This window comes from Cololabis saira, chromosome 12 (genome assembly GCF_033807715.1).
Source record: "Cololabis saira isolate AMF1-May2022 chromosome 12, fColSai1.1, whole genome shotgun sequence".
Taxonomy (NCBI): Eukaryota; Metazoa; Chordata; class Actinopteri; order Beloniformes; family Belonidae; genus Cololabis; species Cololabis saira.
The window spans coordinates 15,703,512-15,727,692 of NC_084598.1; the positions used below are offsets into that span (position 1 = coordinate 15,703,512).

At 45.5% G+C, this 24,181-nt stretch overlaps 1 protein-coding gene across 3 annotated transcripts in view; it reads right to left on the minus strand.

Annotated features, from left to right (window-relative positions):
- LOC133456950 (membrane-associated guanylate kinase, WW and PDZ domain-containing protein 3-like) overlaps positions 1-24,181 on the minus strand; it is a 75,913-nt gene that overhangs the window by 20,144 nt on the left and 31,588 nt on the right. For all 3 annotated transcript variants that reach the window (XM_061735690.1, XM_061735691.1, XM_061735692.1), the window contains exons 10-16: positions 21,825-21,994; positions 16,750-16,843; positions 16,190-16,361; positions 13,847-14,450; positions 12,452-12,515; positions 10,604-10,825; positions 7,993-8,271 (exon numbers count right to left, since the gene is read on the minus strand). In XM_061735690.1, the coding sequence (XP_061591674.1) occupies positions 7,993-8,271; positions 10,604-10,825; positions 12,452-12,515; positions 13,847-14,450; positions 16,190-16,361; positions 16,750-16,843; positions 21,825-21,994 (1,605 nt within the window). The remainder of the gene's footprint in view (positions 1-7,992; positions 8,272-10,603; positions 10,826-12,451; positions 12,516-13,846; positions 14,451-16,189; positions 16,362-16,749; positions 16,844-21,824; positions 21,995-24,181) is intronic.

Here is a 24,181-nt window from a genome sequence, read left to right on the forward strand (position 1 = left end):
TTCATAAACCTGGTGGCTGAGGAGAGAATTAAAAAAGGGATGTAGACGGGCTGTTTTATTCCCAGCCGCTCGCGGCTCCAGCTGATTTCTCATCAGCGCCGACATGAACAAAGCGGTTGCGCAATCGAGTACGTCACAGCAGCTTCACCCCAACCTGCCCACTTCTCCCCTGGCTGTGGAAAAACAAACGGGGACAAAACGGGTAGAGGCGGGTAGAGGCGGGTAGAGGCGTGACGAGCCGAGTCGGGCCGAGTAAGGACTAGTCCAAAAGGGCCATTACATGAAGTGACTGGAGAGGACTGTCCAGACTCGCTAGAGAGGACGAGGACAGGAGTCCAGGGTCTTTGGCTGGTTTTCATGGATAGCAGGAACAGTTCTTCCCAGTTCAATGTGACAAGTATGAATAGGGCTGGGTATTGTTAAGAACCTCACGATTCTCACGACTGTGTCAACATGATCTGCAGGTTTGTCGTGTTGCTGTTGTATTTTAGTTCTGCCTGGCACAACTTAAAGGGGACTTATTATGAAAAACACGTTTTCTCATACATATATAAAGTGGTCTCCCCTCAGCCTGCCAACTCAGAGAAGGAGGAAAGCAACCAAATTCTGCAGTGTCTGTACAGCCGCCCGGATGATCCATCCAGTGTGATGTGGCTTCTATGAGCCGTTCAGATTCTGCTCCCGTCGTTACGTAACGACGGGAGCGATGCGTGAAACCCACAACTAACTCTGGCCGGAACAACAACAACAACTCCGCCGGCCGGAGCTTCCGCCATTTTTTCGTAGCACAAAAACACAAAACGCGCACAGCGCCCCCACTGGCCAGGAGGTGAATCGATTCAGAGGCTTTGCTTAATCGATATTGAATTAGGTTGGGGATAATTGTGATGCAAGCCTTATCCATGGGTCTGGTCCTGCACAACCCAAACAAGACACTTGATTGGCCCTCAGGGTCAAGCCGTAAGTACTGCAAGTTAGCAGGCACTCTTCTTTAGAAATAATGTCCCAGAAAATCTGGATAACAACCTAGGACAAAGAGCAGTTACAGTGCTTTGCATATGTGTTTGCTGATTAGATTACTAGGAAAACTGTGGCTGCGGTTTGGAACACTAATGTATTCCCTTATAAGCTTGTGACATGTTTATCTGATTAGAATGAACAGAGTGTAAAAAATCAAACATTTTGACCTATGACAGATTAAGGAATCCTCCAAGTACCTCATCCTCAGGTGAACGGAAATGTTAATGCCTTAGCCAACTCCAAACCTCACTTAGGAGACTTATACAAAGCTTCTAAGGTGTAGTTCAAAGCAACATGGATGACTTTGTCTTTGCAACCATCCGTTGTCTCCAAAACTTTTGGCATAAAGATTTGCCTTAGTTCTTGGTTCCTCAACCACCAATTGTGTTTAATCCACAACCTAAAACAAGTCGCAACAGATTACCAATTTTTTTAACACATCTCGTCCTATTGAGCTGACACATCTTCAGTGTTTAGAAAATCCAGTCAGAATGGGAACGATGGCATCCTGTCTGGATTCCAGCCAGTTTCACCAATGTCTCCAGTATTACCAGTGTCTCCAGTGTAACCAGTGTCTCCAGTATTACCAGTGTCTCCAGTGTAACCAGTGTCTCCAGTATTACCAGTGTCTCCAGTATTACCAGTATCTCCAGTATTACCAGTGTCTCCAGTATTACCAGTATCTCCAGTATTACCAGTGTCTCCAGTGTAACCAGTGTCTCCAGTATTACCAGTGTCTCCAGTATTACCAGTATCTCCAGAATTACCAGTGTCTCCAGTGTAACCAGTGTCTCCAGTATTACCAGTGTCTCCAGTGTAACCAGTGTCTCCAGTATTACCAGTGTCTCCAGTATTACCAGTATCTCCAGTATTACCAGTGTCTCCAGTATTACCAGTATCTCCAGTATTACCAGTGTCTCCAGTGTAACCAGTGTCTCCAGTATTACCAGTGTCTCCAGTATTACCAGTATCTCCAGAATTACCAGTGTCTCCAGTATTACCAGTGTCTCCAGTATTACCAGTGTCTCCAGTGTAACCAGTGTCTCCAGTATTACCAGTGTCTCCAGTATTACCAGTGTCTCCAGTGTAACCAGTGTCTCCAGTATTACCAGTGTCTCCAGTGATACCAGTGTCTCCAGTGTAACCAGTGTCTCCAGTATTACCAGTGTCTCCAGTGTAACCAGTGTCTCCAGTGATACCAGTGTCTCCAGTGTCACCAGGTCTGCAATGCATCCAGTGTCACCAGTGTTTCCTCCTCTGTGCACGTACAAACCGCTTCCCTTTTTCTTTGTTAGGTCATTGTCTCACTGTCCTTTAATCTCCAACCCTATTCACCCTATTCCTTCCTGTGTGGTTATGGTTTCTGAACTCTTGACTTAGACCTGCCTTGCAGGACTTTCCTGCAGGAATAACATCATTAACAGTAAATATAAATGAAAACATCAAAAAAGTCATCTGATCTTTATGGTCTAGCTTGGCCTGACATTGAAAGGTACATTTCCAGGTTCTGATATGTAACACGCCGTTACCCTGATATCATGTTTGATTACCCCTTCTGTCTTGGTTATTACTTATTTATTTACTTGTTACTTATCTTATTAATATTTATCAAGAATGGAGAAAAAAAAAAGTCAGTGGCAACACAGAGTTCCTCCGTGTTCCAGCAGCTTACAGGCGGTGCAGGAACCCCCGGCTGACGTCTCCTTTGGCAGCGGGAACCCTGGCAGATGTTCCCTTTCTGACTTCATCAGTGTTTCACATGGTTGAGGAGGAATTCTGGTCCAGTTTTCTTCTGATTCTACTGTCATGGACTTTAACATCTAACGTGATCAGTGAGGGCTGTAGGCTCTAAGATGGAGCTCTGTTTTTTTATCTTGTATTTTTCTGAACATTGCAGGGTTGGATCTTGGAGTAAATGTGTTGGGAAGCTCCTGGGAAGACTGACAACTGTCTTGAATGTTTTTCACTTTGTGATCCTTCTCACCGTTGGCTTCAGTTTACCCTCTTAAATCCTATGGACCAGCAACAGGGTACTTCGTATTGCCCACATGAGTTTACACTGTTTTGGTTTTCTTTTGTTTGATAAATGTTCATCTGAGGTTTTGTTGCATGATCAGATAACTTTTAAGATTTTACACATCAATACAGAGGACATATTCACCAAATAAGATCATAACAGCATGTATCTGGGTTGTTGCTCTGATGTGCACTTTGACGCTGCATTTCAGGTCATTCAACTGCAGGTGTGTTGACCTGTGTTTCACCAGCACACAAATATCTACCTTTGTGAGGACCGTGGATGGATAACACATCTCCACCTATTCCAATACGAACCGTAAAAACAGCTGAGAAACCTCATCGGTCCTGTCGGAGGTTTGAGGACCAAAGACAGGCATCCAGGCATGATTTAACACACACACACATACACCCACGCATATACACGCGCACAAACACACACACACACACACAACAGGGCTCCAGATAGTTTTGATGAGGTGAAACTATTCCAGACATTCCTGAGAGCTGATAAAGCTTGAGTAGAAGAGGAGGGGGAGGTGAAGAGCGGGAGGAGGGGGAAGGAGAGGGAGTAGGGGCGATGGAGGGAGGTGGGGAATCATTTCACTGCTGGAGAACAGAAGGTTCCCTGTTTCACACTGGTTTGGCTGAGACCCAACGTATTCCATCCAGTCATCATCATCTGAACCTAAACTCCTAAACCTAAACATAAACCCCTAAACCTAAATATAAACCCCTAAACCTAAACTTAGCCCCTAAACCTAAATATAAACCCCTAAACCTAAACTTAGCCCCCTAATCCTAAACATAAACCCCTAAACCTAAACTTAGCCCCTAAACCTAAATATAAACCCCTAAACCTAAACTTAGCCCCTAAACCTAAACATAAACCCCTAAACCTAAACCTAACCCCCTTACCCTCAGCCTAACCATGAGAATAACAATCAGTGTCTTCAGACCAGATCTTAATTCAGGTTCTACAGTTAGAGGGTCTGAACAGGTCCTGCTTGTTTCCTTTCCTTCACACTGTTGCAGCAATTGGCACTTTAAAACATCTGAGGAGTTTCAAAACCAAAGGGCAACCTCTGGTTTTACAGGAAAATGCAGTTCCTCTACCGACCACCAGTCAGTTAAAATCATTTAAGCACCACAAACATGGATAATTAAGGGCGTGTTTTTTTTGAGTGACAGCTGCACTGAAGTCTCCACTGTCAAACGGCTAGCTGCCACCTGTCTAGCTACTTAGCATCTTCTGTGAACGCAGACCCAGAATGACTTAAGGCTGAGTTATGGTTCTGCGTCAAAACGACGCTGTGCCTACGCCGTAGGGTACGCGTCGACGCGTACCACACGCCGTCACTGACGCGTACCTGCCAAAAATTGTAACTACGCGTTGAGGCGATGCAGACCACACGCAGACGAGAGGGCTGTGATTGGTTCGCTTGGTAGCAACGCATTTCCGGTTTCCGGTTTGAAGCAGTCGTGAACTTTCAGCGCTCTTTTCTTCGTGTATGTGTGATTTTTTTTTGTTTTGGTTTTTTGCACAATAGTTGTCCTTATCTCTTTGATTTACTGTGACCAGAAAAGTCGGATAAACCATTCAAGAAAAGATCGCGAACTAGCGGTCGCGGGGGGTACTGCACCGCGGAGAAATGGAGTGACGAGTATGAAGTCCGAAGGGTTCACGACGGCGTCACGGTGATGGCGTAGGCACGGCGTCGATTTGACACAGAACCATAATTCAGCCTTTAGACGTCAAAGATAATATTGCTTCCAATGCTGTTAACCGGTTCTGGGTTGGTCTGGAACCATATGAAACTCAGTTCAGGTGTATATGAAACATTTGATGTATTTAATCACAATGAACATCAGGTAACAAAAGCAAGCATCACAGGTTAGCGTGAGCCAAGCTAAGATGAAATCAGTTCTGCAGATCTGTGACGTCACAGGATCAGTACATATCACAGTTCTGCAGGTTTGAATATTGTGCAGTACCAGAGTAAATGTTCGCTGTCTGAGGTGACTACCAACTCAGAAACTGGAACACAGTCCTGTCACTTTGTTTTCGACGGCCTCTGAATCTGTCCAGACCTAAATCCTGGATTTTCCAGGGCTGTGACATCACAAATCCACCCCAGGCTAGAAGTAGCCATCCAACATGTTTAACTTCTCCCATCTTTTTTGTTCCTCTGATGACGGTTCTTCACAGCCTCCACTTTTAGGGGGTGGATTCAGCTGCTGAATTTGACTCCACCCCCTACTACCGGCTGCTGTGAAGAGAGCTGTAAAACCATGTTTTACATGTAGCTTTCATACTGTCTCCATGTGGTGTTTTGACCAAAGCTTCCCAGAAATGTCACCAATACCTCAGAAAATGGAGACAACTTTAAACAATGCTGAAAATGTGTCCTTTAATCCATCTACATGCGTTTTCCCAAACTCTTAGTTTGCTCTCAGGAGCATTGGCTGTGGGGCTCTTCAGTGAGCTCTGTAGACTTGTATACTTTACGAGATCATTTATTCAGGTGTGACAGCTATTTTTAGTAATCAGAGACACTTTTGTGTCAGTTTGTCTCATGCACCCCTTCCTGGATGACGGGAGCTTGGGCTCTGGACTTGTCCTGAGCAGCTCTAACTGTATGTCCAGAAACACCAAAATTAACTTACAAACTTTAGAAAAACAGCTGTTCCAACCTGCTTCCGCTCACGTAAACTCCCAAATTGCACACCTCAACTGGAAAACCTTTGACATGGACATGAAGTCCTGAAGTGGACATTAAAGCAGTCTGAGTCCACTTACGTTTGGAGTTTTTGACCGCGTTTAGAGCTGACTGCAGCCGCTCCAACATGATGGACCCTCCAGACCAGAACTTAGAAGATACCGGCAGATCCTCGTCCTGCCAGTACACCTGTCTATCCTGTATCTGTCCACCTGTCCTGTATCTGTCCACCTGTCCTTTCTGTCCACCTGTCCTGTCCATACACTGACTCTCGTCCGACTGAGGCAGGTTCTGCCTTTAACAGCGGGCGAGTGAGACTGAGCTGCAGAGAGAGGGAGACCAAACAGGGAAGGGGCGGGGCTACAACAGAGCACAAAACAGTGGGGGGGGGGGGGGGGGGACTGTCGAAACTGGGACTGTGAAACACACACGGTGGAGGAGGGCCAACAGGAGAGATGATTATTGTGTTTTCAGAGGAGAGCAGAGGGGGGAGGCGCTGTGTTGGAGGGCTGCTTGTCAGCGTAGTTCACCTCCCCGAACCAGAACACACACGGAGGGTTCAGGTGCAGCGGGAAGACTGCAGCAGAGCTGCAACCACTCAGAGCCCTGGTCCAACGCTCCACTGTGAGCTGCTGCAGCAACTGCAGAGACTGCAGGGGGGATGGGGGGGGAAACTGATTTAATGTTTCCACTCTTACAGGCTTTCCCCAACTCATTTCAGACTTACATAGACATCAAACCACGGTGGTCAGACGGACAGACAAAGACTCATCGCAGTACATCTATTCTCAGTTCCTCGTCAGGAGTTTCGACTGGAACGAGGTCTGAATTCCACCTCGGAAAGTTAGCAAAGCGTCACTTACCCTGACCTGCGACTCCAACTAAACTGGCACTGGAATCAAGTAAGCCTGGAGTCTCTGACCCTGGTCCTGGAGAGCTACTGTCCTGCATGTTTTAGATGCGTCACTGCTTCAACACAACCCTGAGAGATGTGGCGGTGTCCCCAACAGAGCTGTCCAGACCTTGATGACACGCTGATGATGACCATTAACGTGAAGCCAACCAGACACTCAGCTAGGTTTACTAGTTCTAACAGTCTTATTTTGTTAACAGGAAGTCAGACGTACGCGTGCAAATGCTGGCTTTTATCAGTGGACGCTACGCTGTTAGCATGTGCTGAATACCTGCTATAGCAGCAACAGCTGGGCAGATATCCACTGACCTTCTCCCCAGCCTCTCCTCTTCAACTCTGGATTTGGGGTCTTTTAATTTGGGACACGCCCACCTTAACTCAGCTACCACAAGAATGGATGGATGGATGGATGGATGGATGGATGGATGGATGGATGGATGGATGGATGGATGGATGGATGGATGGATGGAGGATGGATGGACGGATCAAAAATAATGCTTAATTAGGGGTGTTGTCATTTGGCAGCTGCAGCCAATGTATAGCTGCTCAGGGGTGTCAAATTGATTCTTTGAGGATCGCAGTCCAACACATGCTGTAGCTACTTAGCTCTTAGCGTGACTTGATTCTGATCTTGTTGTGATTAAAGAATTAGCAGAACATAGTTATTTTTATTTCAGAGATAATATGTCTCTGGTCTTTGACTGGTTCTGGGTGGATGTGGAGGAGTTTCGGAAGCGACGCAAAGCAGCCCGAAGCCTCTATCCTCCCCCCAGACATCAATTTGATAGTGAAATTTGAAATGAGGAACGTTGGAGAAATTTGATCTGAGTAAATGAAAAGTAGTTAATTAGCGGCATAGATTAGCATAAAATAAGGCAGCCAAGCTAAAATAGCTAACTGACACTTTAAGGTCCACAGCCTGACGGACATAACGTGACGTCCCAACAGCCTCAACGAGTGGCTAAAATCTTTCCCACGATTTTAAGATTTAAAAGAGGCCGGCCGTTCTACACTGTGTGCTGATCCTGGTGAATAAATAATCTGCTATAAATCTGTATTTTTCTGTTGGTTTTTCATTCAGAGGCAGGAATCCAGATGCAGGTAAATATATATTAATATGATAAAAGCTCTGATCTGTGGCTGTTTGTGCTTCAAAAAAGACTTGAGAATCTTGTGAAAAATGTACTTGCATCGTTTTAAGCTAAGCTTTAAGTTTAGGAGATCACGTGACCTCATTACCGCATTAAACTGTAAACTTCAGCCAAGATAACAACTGCCTGTGTTTCAGACAGTCTGATCCTGCGTGGTGATGTCAACACTCACCTCCGCTCACTTCCTGAGATGCGATGACGAATCCAAAGCCTTCGCCAGGCCGTCTCCTCAGCTCCACCTCCACTGTCTTTGCTCCTCCTCTCCCGTCCTTGGCAACGGCTCCCAGTGCCCCCCCACCTCTGACAGGAGGAAGTCCTCCGGCGCTGTCCTCCACTCCCAGCAGGTCCCGCGGCTCCAGGGTCAGCGTCACTGGAACCGAGTCCAGGAAGCTGGTGCTCTGGATGAGAGATGAGCCGGTGGGCCTGTTAGGGGTCTCGGGAGGAGGGTGCCCTGGGAAACAAAAAGAAGGAACACTAAACAACATGGTTTAAGTTGTCACCGGTCCTGTTCATAATTTTTATGGACAGGATTTCTAGGCGTAGCCAGGGACCGGAGGGGATCCGGTTTGGGAACCACACGATTTCATCTCTGCTTTTTGCAGATGATGTTGTCCTGTTGGTTTCATCAGACCGGGACCTTCAGCATGTGCTGGGGCGGTTTGAGGCCGAGTGCGACGCGGCAGGGATGAGAATCAGCACCTCCAAAACCGAGGCCATGGTTCTCCACCGGGAAAGGGTGGCGTGCCTTCTCCGGGTGGGTGGAGAAGTCATGCCTCAGGTGGAGGAGTTCAAGTATATCGGGGTCTTGTTCACGAGTGAGGGAACGATGGAGCGGGAGATTGACAGACGGATCGGTGCAGCGTCCGCAGTTATGCGGTCGATGTACCGGATCGTCGTGGTGAAGAAGGAGCTGAGTCGAAAGGTGAAGCTCTCGATTTACCGGTCAATCTATGTTCCCACCCTCACCTATGGTCATGAACTTTGGGTAGTGACCGAAAGGACGAGATCGCGGATACAAGCGGCCGAGATGAGTTTCCTCCGAAGGGCGGCTGGACGCTCCCTTAGAGATAGGGTGAGGAGTTCGGTCACCCGGGAGGAGCTCGGAGTCGAGCCGCTGCTCCTTCACATTGAGAGGAGTCAGCTGAGGTGGCTTGGGCATCTGTACCGGATGCCTGCTGGACACCTCCCTAGGGAGGTGTTCCAGGCATGTCCCACCGGGAGGAGACCCCGGGGAAGACCCAGGACACGCTGGAGAGACTATGTCTCTCGGCTGGCCTGGGAACACCTTGGACTCCCCTGGGAAGAGCTGGAGGAAGTGTCTGGGGTGAAGGAAGTCTGGGCATCCCTGCTGAGGCTGCTGCCCCCGCGACCCGGGAACAGATAAGCGGTGGACAATGGATGGATGGATGGACTGAACAACATGACGGGAGAGGGTCGGGGCGGGGGGTTACTTATGATATCTGCTTCCATAGGTAAATCATTTGCTGTCAATCCTCTGGAGCAGTGGATCTCAGTCCTGGTCCTCGAGTCCCCCTGCTCTGCATGTTTTAGATCACTGGTCTTCATTCCTGCCCCTCGGGGCCCCTGGTTCTGCATGTCTTAGATACTAACCTGCTTCAGCACACCGTGATACAAGTAGCTTTGTCACCGGCAGAGTTTGGGCTCCCTAAGAGCAGGGTTGGCCACCCCTGAACTAAACTATGCAGGACTGGGGCTCTCGAGGACCAGGGTTGGCCATCCTGTTCCTCACTTCTGTTCAGACTTGGATGACAACTGGTAATGATCATAATTAGAATCAGGTGTGTTGAAGCTGGGACACATATAAAACGTGCAGGACAGCATGCCCCGAGGACCAGTGTTGGAAAACCTGATCTAGGTGATTGTGGAGGTTCCACCTGTCTTCTGGAGGTTTTTGCATAGCAGTGCAGGCTGGTTGGTGTTTACTGTAACAAAGAACCCAAGGAACATTATCCTCTCAGTGCTGCCACTTTGTCCAGATGACTGTGGGTTTGTTGATGGAGCCTTCAGCTCCAATCCCACCATGACAAGTAACCTGCAGTGGGTCCTAGAAGGTTCTTCTTTGCTTATTCAGATGGACCAATAAAAGTCTCCTCAGGACTTTCATGGTGTGAGATGTTTGGGCTGCAGTTCTGCAGTCATTAGGATGAGATCTCTGTCGAAGATGTTCAGTTCATTGGTTCTGTCCAGACCTCCATCTGTCCAGTTCTCCTCATGCTTGAAGCCTGTGATCGTCTTCATCCCTGTCCGGACATCTCTGGTTCTGCTGGAGCTTGTTCTCAGAAAAAAACTTAAAACTACATTCCGTCACACAGCAACAAAGTTAAGGGAAAATGGGTGGAGTCAGAATACATCTGGGCCTCTGGGCTGTACTGGTCTAAAGGCAGATTCTGAACTGGAGCAGAACTTGAGCTGAGACTGACGATGTTTCAAATGAACAGAAGAATACGTTTGTTGGGAAACAGGCAGACGAGCCCTGCTTTCAGAAACCCATGCTTTAGACTTCATTGTTGTTCTTTGGAAAAGCCCTTTTTGTTAAACGTTGGTATGGAAGTCTAGCGTCCCGGTCTGGCTTCCACCTGGATGTTGAATCAGCTCGTAGAGTCTGCAGTCTTTAAAAGTGCGGGGCCGACATGAGCAGGAGGGAAGACATCAAAAACACATCAGCTCAGTCCCAGTGAGCATGTGTGCTGGTCACGCAATGGTCTATATATCCCCTATATAATGAACTAAGATAGAAATGAGTCAGGTGTATTCATGTTTACCTTGGTGGGTCCCTGGAGCTGGTAGGTGGCCCTCCTGGGAACTCTCAAGGGCCAGGCCAGCCTGGCTGAGCGGGGGCACACCCCCAAGCAAGGCACCCGTGGATGGGGAAGACAAGTCAGTGGTTGAGGGGGGATGAGAGGAGGAGGAAGGGGGGGTGGACACATGTGGGGAGGACAGGGCCTTGTAGAGGTTGGGGGTGACAGCCGGAGAGGAGGCGGGACCTGAAGGAGGACAGAAGGAAATTCTGAAGAGTTTTTGTGGGTAAGAACAGTTTCACCTGTATTGTTGGGTTCAGACATCAGCTGACTTAAAGACATGCAAAGCTTTTTAACTCTTCCTAGAAAATCCGGATCCAGACCTGCGGTTCCTATGCCGACCGCCAGGGTCTGGATCCAACAGTGAGTTCATTTCCATTGACCTCTAGACCAGGGGTAGGCAATTCCGGTCCTCGAGGGCCGGTGTCCTGCATGTTTTAGATGTTTCCCTGCTTTAACACACCTGATTCTAATTAATCATCGTCATCAGCTTGTCATCCAGGGCTGCACAATTCTGTTAATGACACAGGTACTTTTATCACGGTGTGCTGAAGCAGGGTAACATCTAAGACATGCAGGACACCGGCCCTCGAGGACCGGAATTGCCTACCCCTGCTCTAGACTCTACCTTGACCAACATTTCTGCTTCCAAGTTGAGTCAAACCTGAGCTGAGTCTCCTGGAGGTTGAGACTCATGCTAAGCTAAGTTTGGTTGCAGTTCCTCGACTGACCGCTAGAGGCTGCAAAGGCAAGTTAATCTCCGTTAACCTCGGTCTTTAAAATGTTCAACAACCGCCGGGGCCTTCCCTCTGTCGCCTGCTTGGAGAGGGGTTTCCACCTGTCCCTCTTCTGGTCCTCCGTGGGGCTGTGGGTGACCTTGGTTCAGGTTTCTTCCTTGTCGGCTTCTGGTTTCTCGGGTGGTGTGGTTGTGCCTTCCCTCTTCCCCTCTAGTTGCAGTTCAGGTAAAGCCTTTTTTTCACCTCGCACACACACATACTACTCACTCACTCACTCACCTACATGCTCACCCCACAGTTTCGAGGATTTAGTTTTAGAGACCTGGAATGGTTAGTGTTTGTGTCTCTCCCTGTTATATAACATAATCATATAATAAAATGTTCAACTTTAGGGCAGAAACAAACATGTTTACAGCCAGGATTCTTGTGTACCTCATCAGGTAAAACACTTATATAACACTTTTTTTTAATGATTTTTTGAATGACAGCTGCCATAGCCAATGGCTAACTGTGATAACCACTTAACATCAGCAGCTTCACTTCTGAGCAGTGAATAAACTCCAAACAGACCTGTTTGTTCCGCCCGTTTGCAACATGGTGTGGTGCAGAGTGAGGACACAATATTCAGAAACCTGGGGATGACGTCATAGGGCGTGTGTCCAGTTGTTAAACAGTCATAGCAGGGGTCTCCAACCCTGGTCCTCCAGTCTATGTTTTAGATGTCTCCCTACTTCAACAAACCTGATCCTAATTCATGGTCATCACGAGCATATCATCAAAGTCTGGACAACTCTCTTGGTGACACAGCCATGTCTGTCAGGGGTGTGTTGAACCAGGGAAACATCTAAAACCTGCTGGATAGGTGCTCCTGATGACCAGGGTTGGAGACTCTTGATCGAAAACCGAGGACCAGGGTTGGTGACCCCTGCTATGACTGTCTAACAACTGGACACACCCCAGTTGGATGCATCATTTCAACTTTCTTCATCAACAGTATAACTGCTACTTCCCTGAACCCAACATGAAACCATAGTTTTAAAGGCTGAAGAGGACGGGTTCAGAAGTGCACTCGTACCTCCTCTGTAGACCAGGAGCACCACCTCGCCCTGTTTGGTGTGTTCCTGCAGGACTCTCTGGACCTAAGGAAAGAAGTAAACCCATGGTTATTATTTATAATGGAAATCTCCCCAGCAGCGCTGGTTGAAGGTATCACACATGAGTCTGTGGGTGAAGATAACGTAGTGGTGTCAGACTTGATTCTTTGAAGGCCGAAGTCCAGCTACTTGTATCACGGTGTGCTGAAGCACGGAAACATCTTAAACATGCAGAACACCGGCCCTCGAAGACCAGGGCTGGAGACCCCTGGTATTAAATAATGGACGAAGCATTCGGTCATGTGACCAGTCGGTTTCTGAAGACCGGTTTTGAAGTCTGTTTTTCTTCGTATGGGGTGCATCCATGTTGCTCGAGAAGCCGACATGAACATGTTAGCTTTGCTCCTTCAGCCGAACCCCGCCAAGATATCTGCAGAGCTGCTGTCAGACGTTTCAGCAGGATAAACCTGTCGACGCAACGGGGAAATCAAAAATGACCATCATGTTTAGCTGATGCTGGTTAATATAGACGGAGGGGGTTGCTTTGCTAAACGCGGTAGCATGACGACTGCAGATGAGGAAGTGATAACAGCTAGCGGTTGGCTGACCCAACTGTAAATCAAACATATCAGAAAGAAATCTAATGCTTGATATAAACTTTCCAGGCCTGGTACAGAAATATTCACTCCCTCAGAGTTGTCATGGACGTGAAACCAAACGATTGAAACCAAAACTTTGTTTTGAACCATCCTGTAAATATGTTTATTTCTGCTCCAAATTTGAACATTTTATCCTGGAGGTCAGTGAAGACTGACTCACTTTTGCAGCCTCTATCGGCCACTCGAGGAACTGCAACCAGTCTTAGGTCCACGTGCGATTCAATGTGGAAGTGAAATGGTTAGAGCTTGAGCGCCACACAAGAACAACTGACCGAATGAGCAACACAGCTGACCACGCGAAGGCGGTAATTCGCGTCTTTTGCTGTTCACAAACTGCCAACGGCATAAAAGAAGATGAAAAAAAAAGACTGAAGCTAAAAAAGAAAGAGAAGAAAAAAACATCTAGACGATTTTTAAATGTTCCTGTGTTCATTCTTTGACGAGCGTGATGATGTTTCTGAAATGGCTATATCAGCTCATTTTAAAGTAATTCGTTCACTTATGCTCTTAAAGAACATCTAACTTTACCGGGTCATGAACATTTCTCATTTTTTCATTTTCCAACGCTAAAATTGTGTTTTAAAAATTCAAATGCAGCCGTAGATCTGAAACGATCTTCCCGGCATCCATTTTCAAACTTCCCTCAAGACCAGACCAACACGTCTGGGGTCTCAGACCCTCAGTTCCTCCAGTGATGTGCGGGTGAAGACGTTTCACCTGCATGAAGGTGAGGTTCTGCACGTCAGCTCCGTTGATCTTCATGATGGCATCTCCTGCCTGCAGCGAGGGGCACTGCCGGCGGTCCCAGACCCTCCTCACCACCGCCTGCTGACCTGCCAGTCCTCCAGCCGTCACGCTGAACCCCAGGCCCCCATTATCACTGTGTCCCAGGGCCACAGGCACCAGCTCCCCTCCAGGGGCCGACCCAGGTGACCCCTGCCCCAGAGGGAGCACCAGCCCTGGGTTTCCTCGGGAGGCCGAGGAGGGTGCTTGGTGGCTGGCAGGACACCCGTTAAAGCCACAGGTCGGGACGTCTCTGGGCGGCGTCAGAGCAACAGAGGTCTGGGGCATCGGTGGGCGCTGCACGGGGGCACAAGGAGGTGTTGCGGAGGACGGGGGGGTGTTGCTGGTGGAGTTCTGGGGGAGTCCCGTCTCAGGATGAGAAAGGGGCAGTCTGGACAGCCCGTGGGACGATGAGGAGGAGATGGGGAGCGTGGACGTAGACAAGTCACTCTCGGAAGACTTGGAGCTCTGATGTTGGAGGAGGGAGGCGGAGGAGAGGGAGGGGAGAGTGCTGCTGTTGTAACGAATCAGGGAAGACCTGCAGAGAGGAGGAGCAAACGGGATGAAAAACAAAGACGGGTCAACACCGGAATGTGCATGAGAACCCTCAACACCTGGAAGTCAGCCCACATTAGGGCGGTTTTGTTTTTTCATCGTAGAATAACAGCAAAAACACCCAGAAATGACAACTTAGTTGCACATTTACTCCTGATTTGTACCTCTGGATCAGTGTTTAATATTTATCCTTCACAATATTACTTTTAACAGAACATATAAAACAGAGAGGATTGTCAATGATGAAAACAGCATCAATGGAAACAGCAACCATGAAAACAACAATGTAAAACAACATTCATATAAACAATAACGATGAAAATAACAATGATGTAAACAACAACGATGAAAAACAACATTAATATAAACAACAACGATGAAAACAACAACAATGAAAACAACATGATGACGGAACAAGAAGCTGCTGACTTTGTTGTTTCTGGTACGAGCTTTGATGTAATAAAACTAACTGTCTACATGAGAGGAAAAGTTTAAAGAGTTACAATTCTAGTTAGTGTTAGTAAATCTCTAGTTAGTGTAAACTCTAGTGTGTTAGAGTCAGTAGTCATAGCTGCAGCTACAGAACAAGACTATAATAGTTAGTCTCAAACGTGGTAGATATGCTGCTATAGAGCTACACTGCAGGGGGACACCGACATGATCCACTGGGCGGTGCCCCTCATCTTCCTTCTCTTCTCCTCTTCCATTTTTTATTTATTATAAGTATCCCATAGCCATCATTGTTATCCATCATTCTTGTAGATTTTTTGTGCTGGTCTGTCCCCTCTTCTGTGCATGGTTGCAGGCCGGAGCTTCGGGAGCTTCGGGAGCTGCATGCTGCAGTCCCCCCCTCTGATCATCCCACTGCTTGCTTCCACCTGTCTGTGTGGATGTCTGCTATATGCTTGCTGAAATCATGTCCACCCCCCCCCCCCCCCCGACCACCTCAGTGTCTGCTGTCTACATCTGTTTATATATCTCTGTATTGCACCAGTTCGCCATTGCGTCTGTGTCTCTCCTTTCTCTGTTCTTCATCCTCTCTGTCTGTTTTCTCTTTTCCTGCTCTGTCCAGCTGGCCTCTGCCAGGACGGTCCCCCTTATGATCCAGGTCCTGGTCCAGGTTTCTTCCCTTATAAGATTTTTTCCTGCCACTGTTTGGCTTAGAGTTTTTCTGCAACTAGGGGAGTTTTTTACCTGCCAGTGTTTATGTTATGTTTATGTAATAATTGTTCGGGTGCTATGTTCTGGGTCTCTGGAAAGTGCCAACTTTTGTTGTAATAGACGCTAAAATTGAATCGAATTTATCTGAATAGAGCAGATACAGGAAGTACAGTTGTCAACAGGGCTTCCTCCGATAGCGGTTAGTATTGATCATGGATATGACCATATTTGCCAATATTTCCACCTGCCCTGACAGACCTGCAGTCCTTCGGGACCAGTTTCACCTCATCTTTGGTACAAAGACCCAAACTCGTCCGTTCCGTCGTCCTCCCAAAGTTCCCTCTACCAGCTACTAACGTGGCCAGCTGCAGTGTCAGTGATCGACTTCCTGTTTTCAATGGTGCATGCTTACCAAGTGAGCCCTGATGGTCATGTGACCAGGTGGGGTAGTTGCAGGTGGAAATGTTTTCTGAGACGGAGATGAGACTCAACTCTGTATTAGAACTAGCACTAGTGTGGTCGTAGCCAAGAGTGTCTCCCAGAGACTACACCACCACTGACCTCCGGGTTCCAGCGTTGGATGGGCCGCCTTCGGAGTCGCTGTGATTGGGCGGCGTCCTCTCCGGAGGGGGAGGCGGGAGCACTGGGGGCTCTGAGGATACGGGGGTGGGCGGGCCTGTCAGGCCATTCATCATTGGCTGAGGGGCGTAGGATGGTGGAGTTTGTGCCAGTCCTGGATCGAATCAAAATAAAATGAGAAACAACGGGAATTTGAGGAGTTAGAGATGGTTGTGAGAAGACTGATCGATGGATTTATGATTTATGGAATGTATGCAGACAAAAACAGGACAGTTTTCTGGATAAAACCACTCATTAGTTAATTAATATTAACAAGACAAAATGTGCCAGTTTGGCTGCTACGACAGTACTTGTCTGGCCCCTCACCGCAGCGGCACCCACTGCTGCTTGGGGGTCTGCGTCTAATGACCGTTTCCATCGAAAGGACTGAATTACACAAATTACATGCTGAATTACACGATACAAACCGAAGCAGGAGATCATCTGTGTTTTTTTGGTCTTTTCTTTGCAAGATTGTGGGTTTTTCGTGGGCGTGTTCTGACCTGGCGTGCTGCCGTTGGCGTCCAGCGTGCGGCTGTAAGTGAGGTGTGTCAGGCCTCGGTTCACGTTGATGGACTCGCTGGGCGTCTGCGGCTGCTGTGGAGAAACATTAAACAGCTGTTTGATGGTCCTGCGCTTTTCCTTTGATTTAAGAGTCTAATAAAGGAATGTTTTTATGTTTGAGATCAGGATGTCTGGAAGCCTACCAGGGGCCTGTACTACGAAGCAAGTTCAACATATCCAGGATATCTTTTCCTTATCCAGATTCACTAAGCGGGACAATTGCAATCACGCTAAGCGGTCACACGACGGCGGTTATCAACTCGGTATATCAACCCAGGTTTCTCCAATCTGGATATGAGCGCGTGCACATAAAAGGGGCAGTGTTTTCAGCGTATGACCAATCGCAAGCATGGAGAAGTCCGCTGTCAGAGCCGCTTATTTCAGTAGCGAAGAGCAAACAATAATTTTACGGAAATATGATGAGTATAGGCATATAATACAGGCAAAAAGCAACACAGTTGCAGCTGCAAAATGCAGGAAAGACAGCTGGCAAAAGATCGCTGACTGTATAAATGCGTAAATTCATAGGGATATAAACATATATTTGAATATTCTGGGAATCTTAATCTTAAACTGTAAACCATGATCAGCAATATTAAAATAATAAAAGGCTTGCAATATTTCAGTTGATTTGTAATGAATCCAGAATGTATGACATTTTTTTTGTTTTTGTGTTTGCATTACAGAAAATCACAATATTCTAATTTTCTGAGACAGTCTGTAGCCTATATATTGGTTCTATAACTATTGTTGTTGACCGATAACTTGTGCTGATGCTGTACCAAAGAATTGGGTTTTTTTATTTATTTTATTAAATTTTTTATTTTTTCAGGAGGGGGGTATTTAGTATTTTAAAGTGACTTCTCAGAATGTTCGAGGGACGAAATTGAAAATCCCTTTTTTGCTATCCCCTTACAAATGCATCTTCTTTTTCATTTCTTCTTGATTTATTTATTTAATTGGTATTAGTTTTGGATTGAATGTACATCGGATTTTGGGTGATGATTTGTTTTATTTATTCATTGATTGATTTATTTTTTATTTTCTCCTCCACCTCTTTTTTCTTTTTTTCCTTTTTTTTTGGATCGTTCATACAGGTACTCATCAGGGAAAGCAAAGGGGTTTTGGTGGTCCCTGAATACGCGTTCTCTTCGGAGGGATCCTCTCACGATCCGCGCACCAAGCTCCACTGGGGTCTCTTCGAAAGGGCATGTCATTTTCCAAGAGAGCTGATTGGTCAGTGGGCGGTGCTTTTACACCCGGCGATCTGTATCTGGAACATAACCTGCTCCGGAGCAGGTTAGCGGTTCAGCATAAGTTACCATGGCGATGTGCCCCGCTAAGAAGTGAACCACCGTCGTAGTCCTGAAAACCCAGGGTTAAACCTGAAGTTACCTCGCTAACCCCAAATCCCGCTTCGTAGTACAGGCCCCAGGACTCGTCTTGCTCTGTGACCAGTGGTTGCTGAGTCCACGACTTAATTAGTAAGTAGTTAACCGGTTGAAACCATTTCAGTCACTTAGAATAAATAAAACGCCATGTATGTTTTCTGGTTTCAGCCTCCCACATTTGAAGATTTTAATGCGAAGACCGCTGTTCTGCATGTTTCAGATACTCGGGTCCTCGAGGACTGCTGTCCTGCATGTTGTTGATGTTTCCCTGCTTAAAGAAACCTGATTCAGATGACTGGATCTTCATCAGCTGGTCATCAATGTCTGCACAAGTTTTTCAACGATCTGCTCATTTGTATCAGGGTGTGGTGTAACTGGAAAACATCTGAAACATCCAGGACAGCGGAGTGTCTATTGATCAGTACAAAGTCATCATAGTGGGTGACTTTAACATTCATATGGATGTTGACATTGATAATCTTAAATTATCTTTTAATTCTCTTCTAAAATCGATAAATGAACCGACGCATTGTCTTAATCATACCCTCAATCTCGTCCTCACCTATAGTGTAGAACCCCATAATTTGTTAGTGTCGCCTGTAAACTCGCTCCTATCCGACCACTATTTAATAACGTTTGAATTTAACATTGTCGGCATTCAAGCGCAAAATAGGAGTTATTATTTTAGCAAATGTTTGTCCGATGAAGCTATTGCTAAATTTACGGAGGCCATGGCTAATCTTACCACAGTGGAACATAGTGAAGTAGTTGAGAGCTGTGATCTCGGTTCTACTTCTACAGATATTTATATCCTTGTCAGTAACACTGAAGAGCTGCTGCACTCGGCTTTAGATGCAGTTGCTCCTTTTGAGAAAGAGGGTTTCTAACCATAGGAGCTGAACTCCCTAGTATAATTCAGATATCCGCATGCTGAAACAAAAAGTGCGTAAAATGAAAAGGAAGTGGTACTCTTGTAAGTCTGTAGAATCCTATTGTAATTGGAAAGATAGTCTAACAGTATATAATAAATATATATAAATATATATATAGTATAAAATTTAAAAAGCTGGAACAGCTTATTATTAATTGTGGATAAAGGATAATAAAAATAACCCACATTTTCTGTTCAGGTAGACAAAGAATCACAACTTTGTTGAGCCGTGCATTCCTGCAGCTCTCAGTAGTGAAGACTTTATGAGTTTATTTAGCAGTAAAATAATCAGAATTGGAGAATATATCAACCAGGCCCATCCGGTGGCGGCTACGGGCATTTCTTCAGCTTTAGCCACTTCCTTAGGCTGTGACTTGACTCTAAACTGTTTCGATCCTATAGGCCTCCCTGAGCTGACCTCAGTCGTCAATAGAGTTAAATCATCCACGTGTTTGTTAGACCAAATCCCGACTCGACTACTCAAAAAGGTTTTTTCTCTTATTGGCACGACAATACAGGACCAGATCCACTTATCCCATAGCCTCCCTCCATCGGCTCCCCGTAAAACTCAGAATCTAATTCACAGTTCTGTTACTTGTGTATTCAATTTCAATTTAATTATATTATTTTCGATATACTTTATTGTCCCACTTGGGGAAATTTGTTTTGGACAGCTGAGCCACAACAGCTACAGTGACAAAAACGATACATCACTGGACACATAAAGTCTTAAACGTCCAAACTCCTGGTTTCTCGAAGACCCGATATTTCCTCATGTTCCTAACAGAGTTCTCTGTTCTCAGAGTGCAGGTTTACTCGTAGTTCTTAGAGTATCCAAATGTAGATTTGGAGGACGGGCCTTCTGCTATCAGGAACCGTTACTATCGAACCAACTTCCAGTTTGGGTTCAGGAGGCTGACACCACCTCCACCTTTAAAACTAAACCTCAAACGTCAGTGTTTAGTAAAGCCTCTAATTAGTGTAAACTCTAGTGTGTTAGAACCAGTAGCCATAGCTGCAGCTGCAGGACAAGACTAGAGCAGCTGGTCTTGAACAGAGCTTCATCCTAGATATTCTGCTATAGACCTACGCTGCAGAAGGACATGTAATATGTAATAATTGATGGGCGGTCCTGTTCTGGTCACAGGAAAGATCCTAGAGACAACTTGTGTTGTAATAGACGCTTGTAGCACCCTGTAATGTAATAATTTCCTGATAATGTAATAACGCCTGAAAATGTAATAAAATTTGCACTTAACTCAATCGAAAATGTAATAAAACCCAATAATGTAATAACTTAACCAATAATGTAATAAAATATCCTGACTGATATTGTAATAACATTTTTACCGATAATGTAATACTTTATTACATTATTGGGAATTTATTACATTTTTAGGTGGGTCTTTTTTTTTCAAAACTGATAATGTAATACTTGACAGATAATGTAATATTTATTACATTATTGGTGAAGTTATTAATTTATTGGATTTTATTACATTTTCAATTGAGATAAATGCAAATTGTATTACATTTTCAGGAAATTATTAGGGTGCTACAGGTGGTACTGGGGGTAACTTAGGGGCTACAGGGGATTACTTAGGTGGTACTGGGGGTTACTTATCGGTAAAAATGCTATTACAATATCAGTCAGGATATTTTATTACAATATTGGTGAAGTTATTACATTATTGGATTTTATTACATTTTCGATTGAGTTAAATGCAAATGTTCTTATCTGCATATCTGCGTATGGCTGTATGGAACTCAAAGTCTGCAATTTAACCCAATGGTCAATCTGGTGTTTCACATCCAGTGTATATAACATTCTTAGATTCTTAAAACACAAAATGTAGAACTCTGGACTGAAAATAAACATATATATTACATTATCTGTCAAGTATTACATTATCAGTTTTGAAAAAAAAAGAACCACCTAAAAATGTAATAAATTCCCAATAATGTAATAAAGTACGGAGCCCCTAAAGGGACATGGATTTTTATTTTTGTATATAATGAGTTTTACCTGCGCACGTGAAACATTTAAGTGAGCACGTAAAGTTGTTTACGTGAGCACGTAAAACGTTTATGCACTCACTAAAAAGTTTCACGCGCTCTCGCAAAACTTATAAGTGAGCGCCTAAAAGTTATTCTACGTGAGCGCGTAAAAACAAGTACATGGGAGTATTGCTGGAACAGGAGACCCTCCAGTTGCGCCCTGCTCTGTTTATGAATGGAAATTACATTACAGGATTTAGCTGAGCTATATTTTAAACTGGGACTCCATTATAAGGACAACTTTATGTGCTCACTTAAAGGTTTTACGCGCGCGCGTACAACTCATTATAAAAAAATAAAAATTCATGTCCCTTTAGGGGCTCCGTAATAAAGTATTACATTATCGGTAAAAATGTTATTACAATATCAGTCAGGATATTTTATTACATTATTGGTTGAGTTATTACATTATTGGGTTTTATTTTTCGATTGAGTTAAGTGCAAATTTTATTACATTTTCAGGCGTTATTGCATTATCAGGAAATTATTACATTATAGGGTGCTACAACGCTTTTTAAAATTCAAGTGAAAATGTTTCCCAAAAAGAACCGTACGATTCTGCAATCATTAGAGGACATCCTGGTAATTTCAGAGTGAATCCCGGATGCTTTAACAGCAAGGATGGAAAACATACCGGCTCCAGGCTCTGTTTGGGACAGCCGTCAGGGTTGTACAGCATTGGGTATCCTCTCCTCAGTACCACGTCCACATTCTGACCCATTGGCACCGACTTCAGCATCTCCACTACCTCTTTGTGGGACCGACCCAGCACACAGGTCTCATTGATGAAAACCAGGATGTCCGCTGGAATACCAGGAGACACCAGGGGAGACCAGGACAGAAGAGAGAGACAAGGAAATAGTCCACTCAGATGACAGTTTATTGTCTCACAGTTGATCATGAAAACAAAAAGTTACAAAGATCTTCACTAATTGTCTTTTCTATATGTTTTGGGGGGCAGTGGTCACACAGGGGGGCTCGAGCCTGGAGGACCCAGGTTCAAGTCCCAAGTGACGACAGAGGTTAACCACTATGGGCTCCTCAGGCCATTTCCTCCCCAACTGCTGCCTGGTCGTGAGTCCTAGTGTGATTACTGATGGGTTAAAAGCAGAGGACAAATTTAGGTGTGTCTCAATAGATATATACTGACTAATAAAGATGATTATTCTTATTGTAAAGTTTACTAAGGTTGAACGTCAACCTTGGATCTTTTTGTGTTGGCCTCAACGATTTCATGTCCTGCCTCGTGATTTGTGTTTGTGGTGGACGGAGATCTTTCCTGACACGTAGACAAAACACTGACGTTGTCCCCTCAGTTCCTGTCACTAGTATGGCCGGAAATTACAAGAACAACCCTGATGGAAACCTGATGCCACTGTCAAGTAAATATGCTAATGCTTACGCTGACTTCCAAGTTCTAGCATTGGATGGACCTCCTGCATCCATCATAAAGCCACGTGATGGACGCAGTGGCTGGTTTAACACCATCTTTTTGAAAGAAGCAAGACCTCCTCTGAAGATGACGACATATGGGTGGGAGCAGATGCTTTTTAAAACCTGGATAAAGCTTTCAGTTGTGATGTTTCCTCTCCAGATGTGCCGGGTGTTCGCTGCACAGACACCTCCAGATGATTGATGATTAGCCTACGTAGCTGCAGATGTTCCTGCAGGTGTTTAATAGAACCACTTGTCTTTGTACTTTTTTGAGATGTTTTGCTGCCATCAAATTCAAAATGAGATAATATTTTTCATTAAGTGGTAAAAATGTTCCCACTTCATCTTTTCATATGCTTCTGTTTGTTCCATTGTGAGTAGAATATAGTTTACAACTGTTGTTTATATTCAAACAGATGAGCGGTTGTATTTGAAAACTTTGAAAACTTGCAGTCCAGAAGTGAGCAGAATCAACCTGACGCTACTGAACTTTACGCCTTCAGACTCTGGAAGCCACAAGTCCAGCTGCTAACATCTGGAACAGTGACATGTTTCATGTTTGCACGTCTGAGAAGAAAAGATCGGAGAAGAGGTCTGTTTCAGTACTTAGACTGATTAAGATGAAGATGTCTGCTGTTTCTCACCTTGTTTCATGAACCTGTTACTTCAATGCCTGCTGATCCCCGGTGCACGTGAGCGGGCTGACCAAAATGTGTGTGTGTGTGTGTGTGTGTGTGTGTGTGTGTGTGTGTGTGTGTGTGTGTGTGTGTGTGTGTGTGTGTGTGTGTGTGTGTGTGTGCGTGTGTGTGAGTGAGAGAGACAGATTACAGTTTGGATTAGTTGTAGATCATGGGATTGTTCAGAAAAATGGAGATCTGGGAATTAAACAGCTTTGTAATCCTGCTGTACTCACGGATCACCGGTCACCTGACCCAATTGCCCCGCCTCCTCAGTGTTCATACATGCAGACGTCCACATACGGCTGAAACCACCATGATAAAGAATCAGATCAGCTGCTGCTGTTTTGGATTTCTTATTCTCCTGATTTCACTCGTGTTTTGGGTCCTGTTGTTTTAGTTCCTGTTTTAGTTTGAAAGTCTGTTCCTGAGGACACATTTAAGCTGCACGAGAACAAACTGTGACCTATCCCTCCTCTGCAGCGTGGATTAGTATGTCCAGAGCAGGTGTCGGCGGTAAACAAAGCACATGGATGCAGATCAGTTTAAGGCCTTCATTTGTGGAAACAAACCAGATGTGAATGTGTTACGTGGGTTTCCATCTGATATCTCAGAGGACGAATCACTTCGTCCTCGTTAACGCGGGTCAGACGTCCTAGAACACGTGAGGTGGTGAGAGAACCCAGCTGGATGGGCGCTCCCCTTTGCAAACCCCCTAACCATTTACTGACCACCAACAAGTCCTCAGAAATAGCCGTAACCTGAACCAGCTGATGACACATCAGCATCGATCCACACATTAGTGGAGCTTTGAGGTGGTGGTTCAACGCGCTAACATCGGTAAACTGGTTCACCAGTTGGCTTCTATTCTGCTTAATCA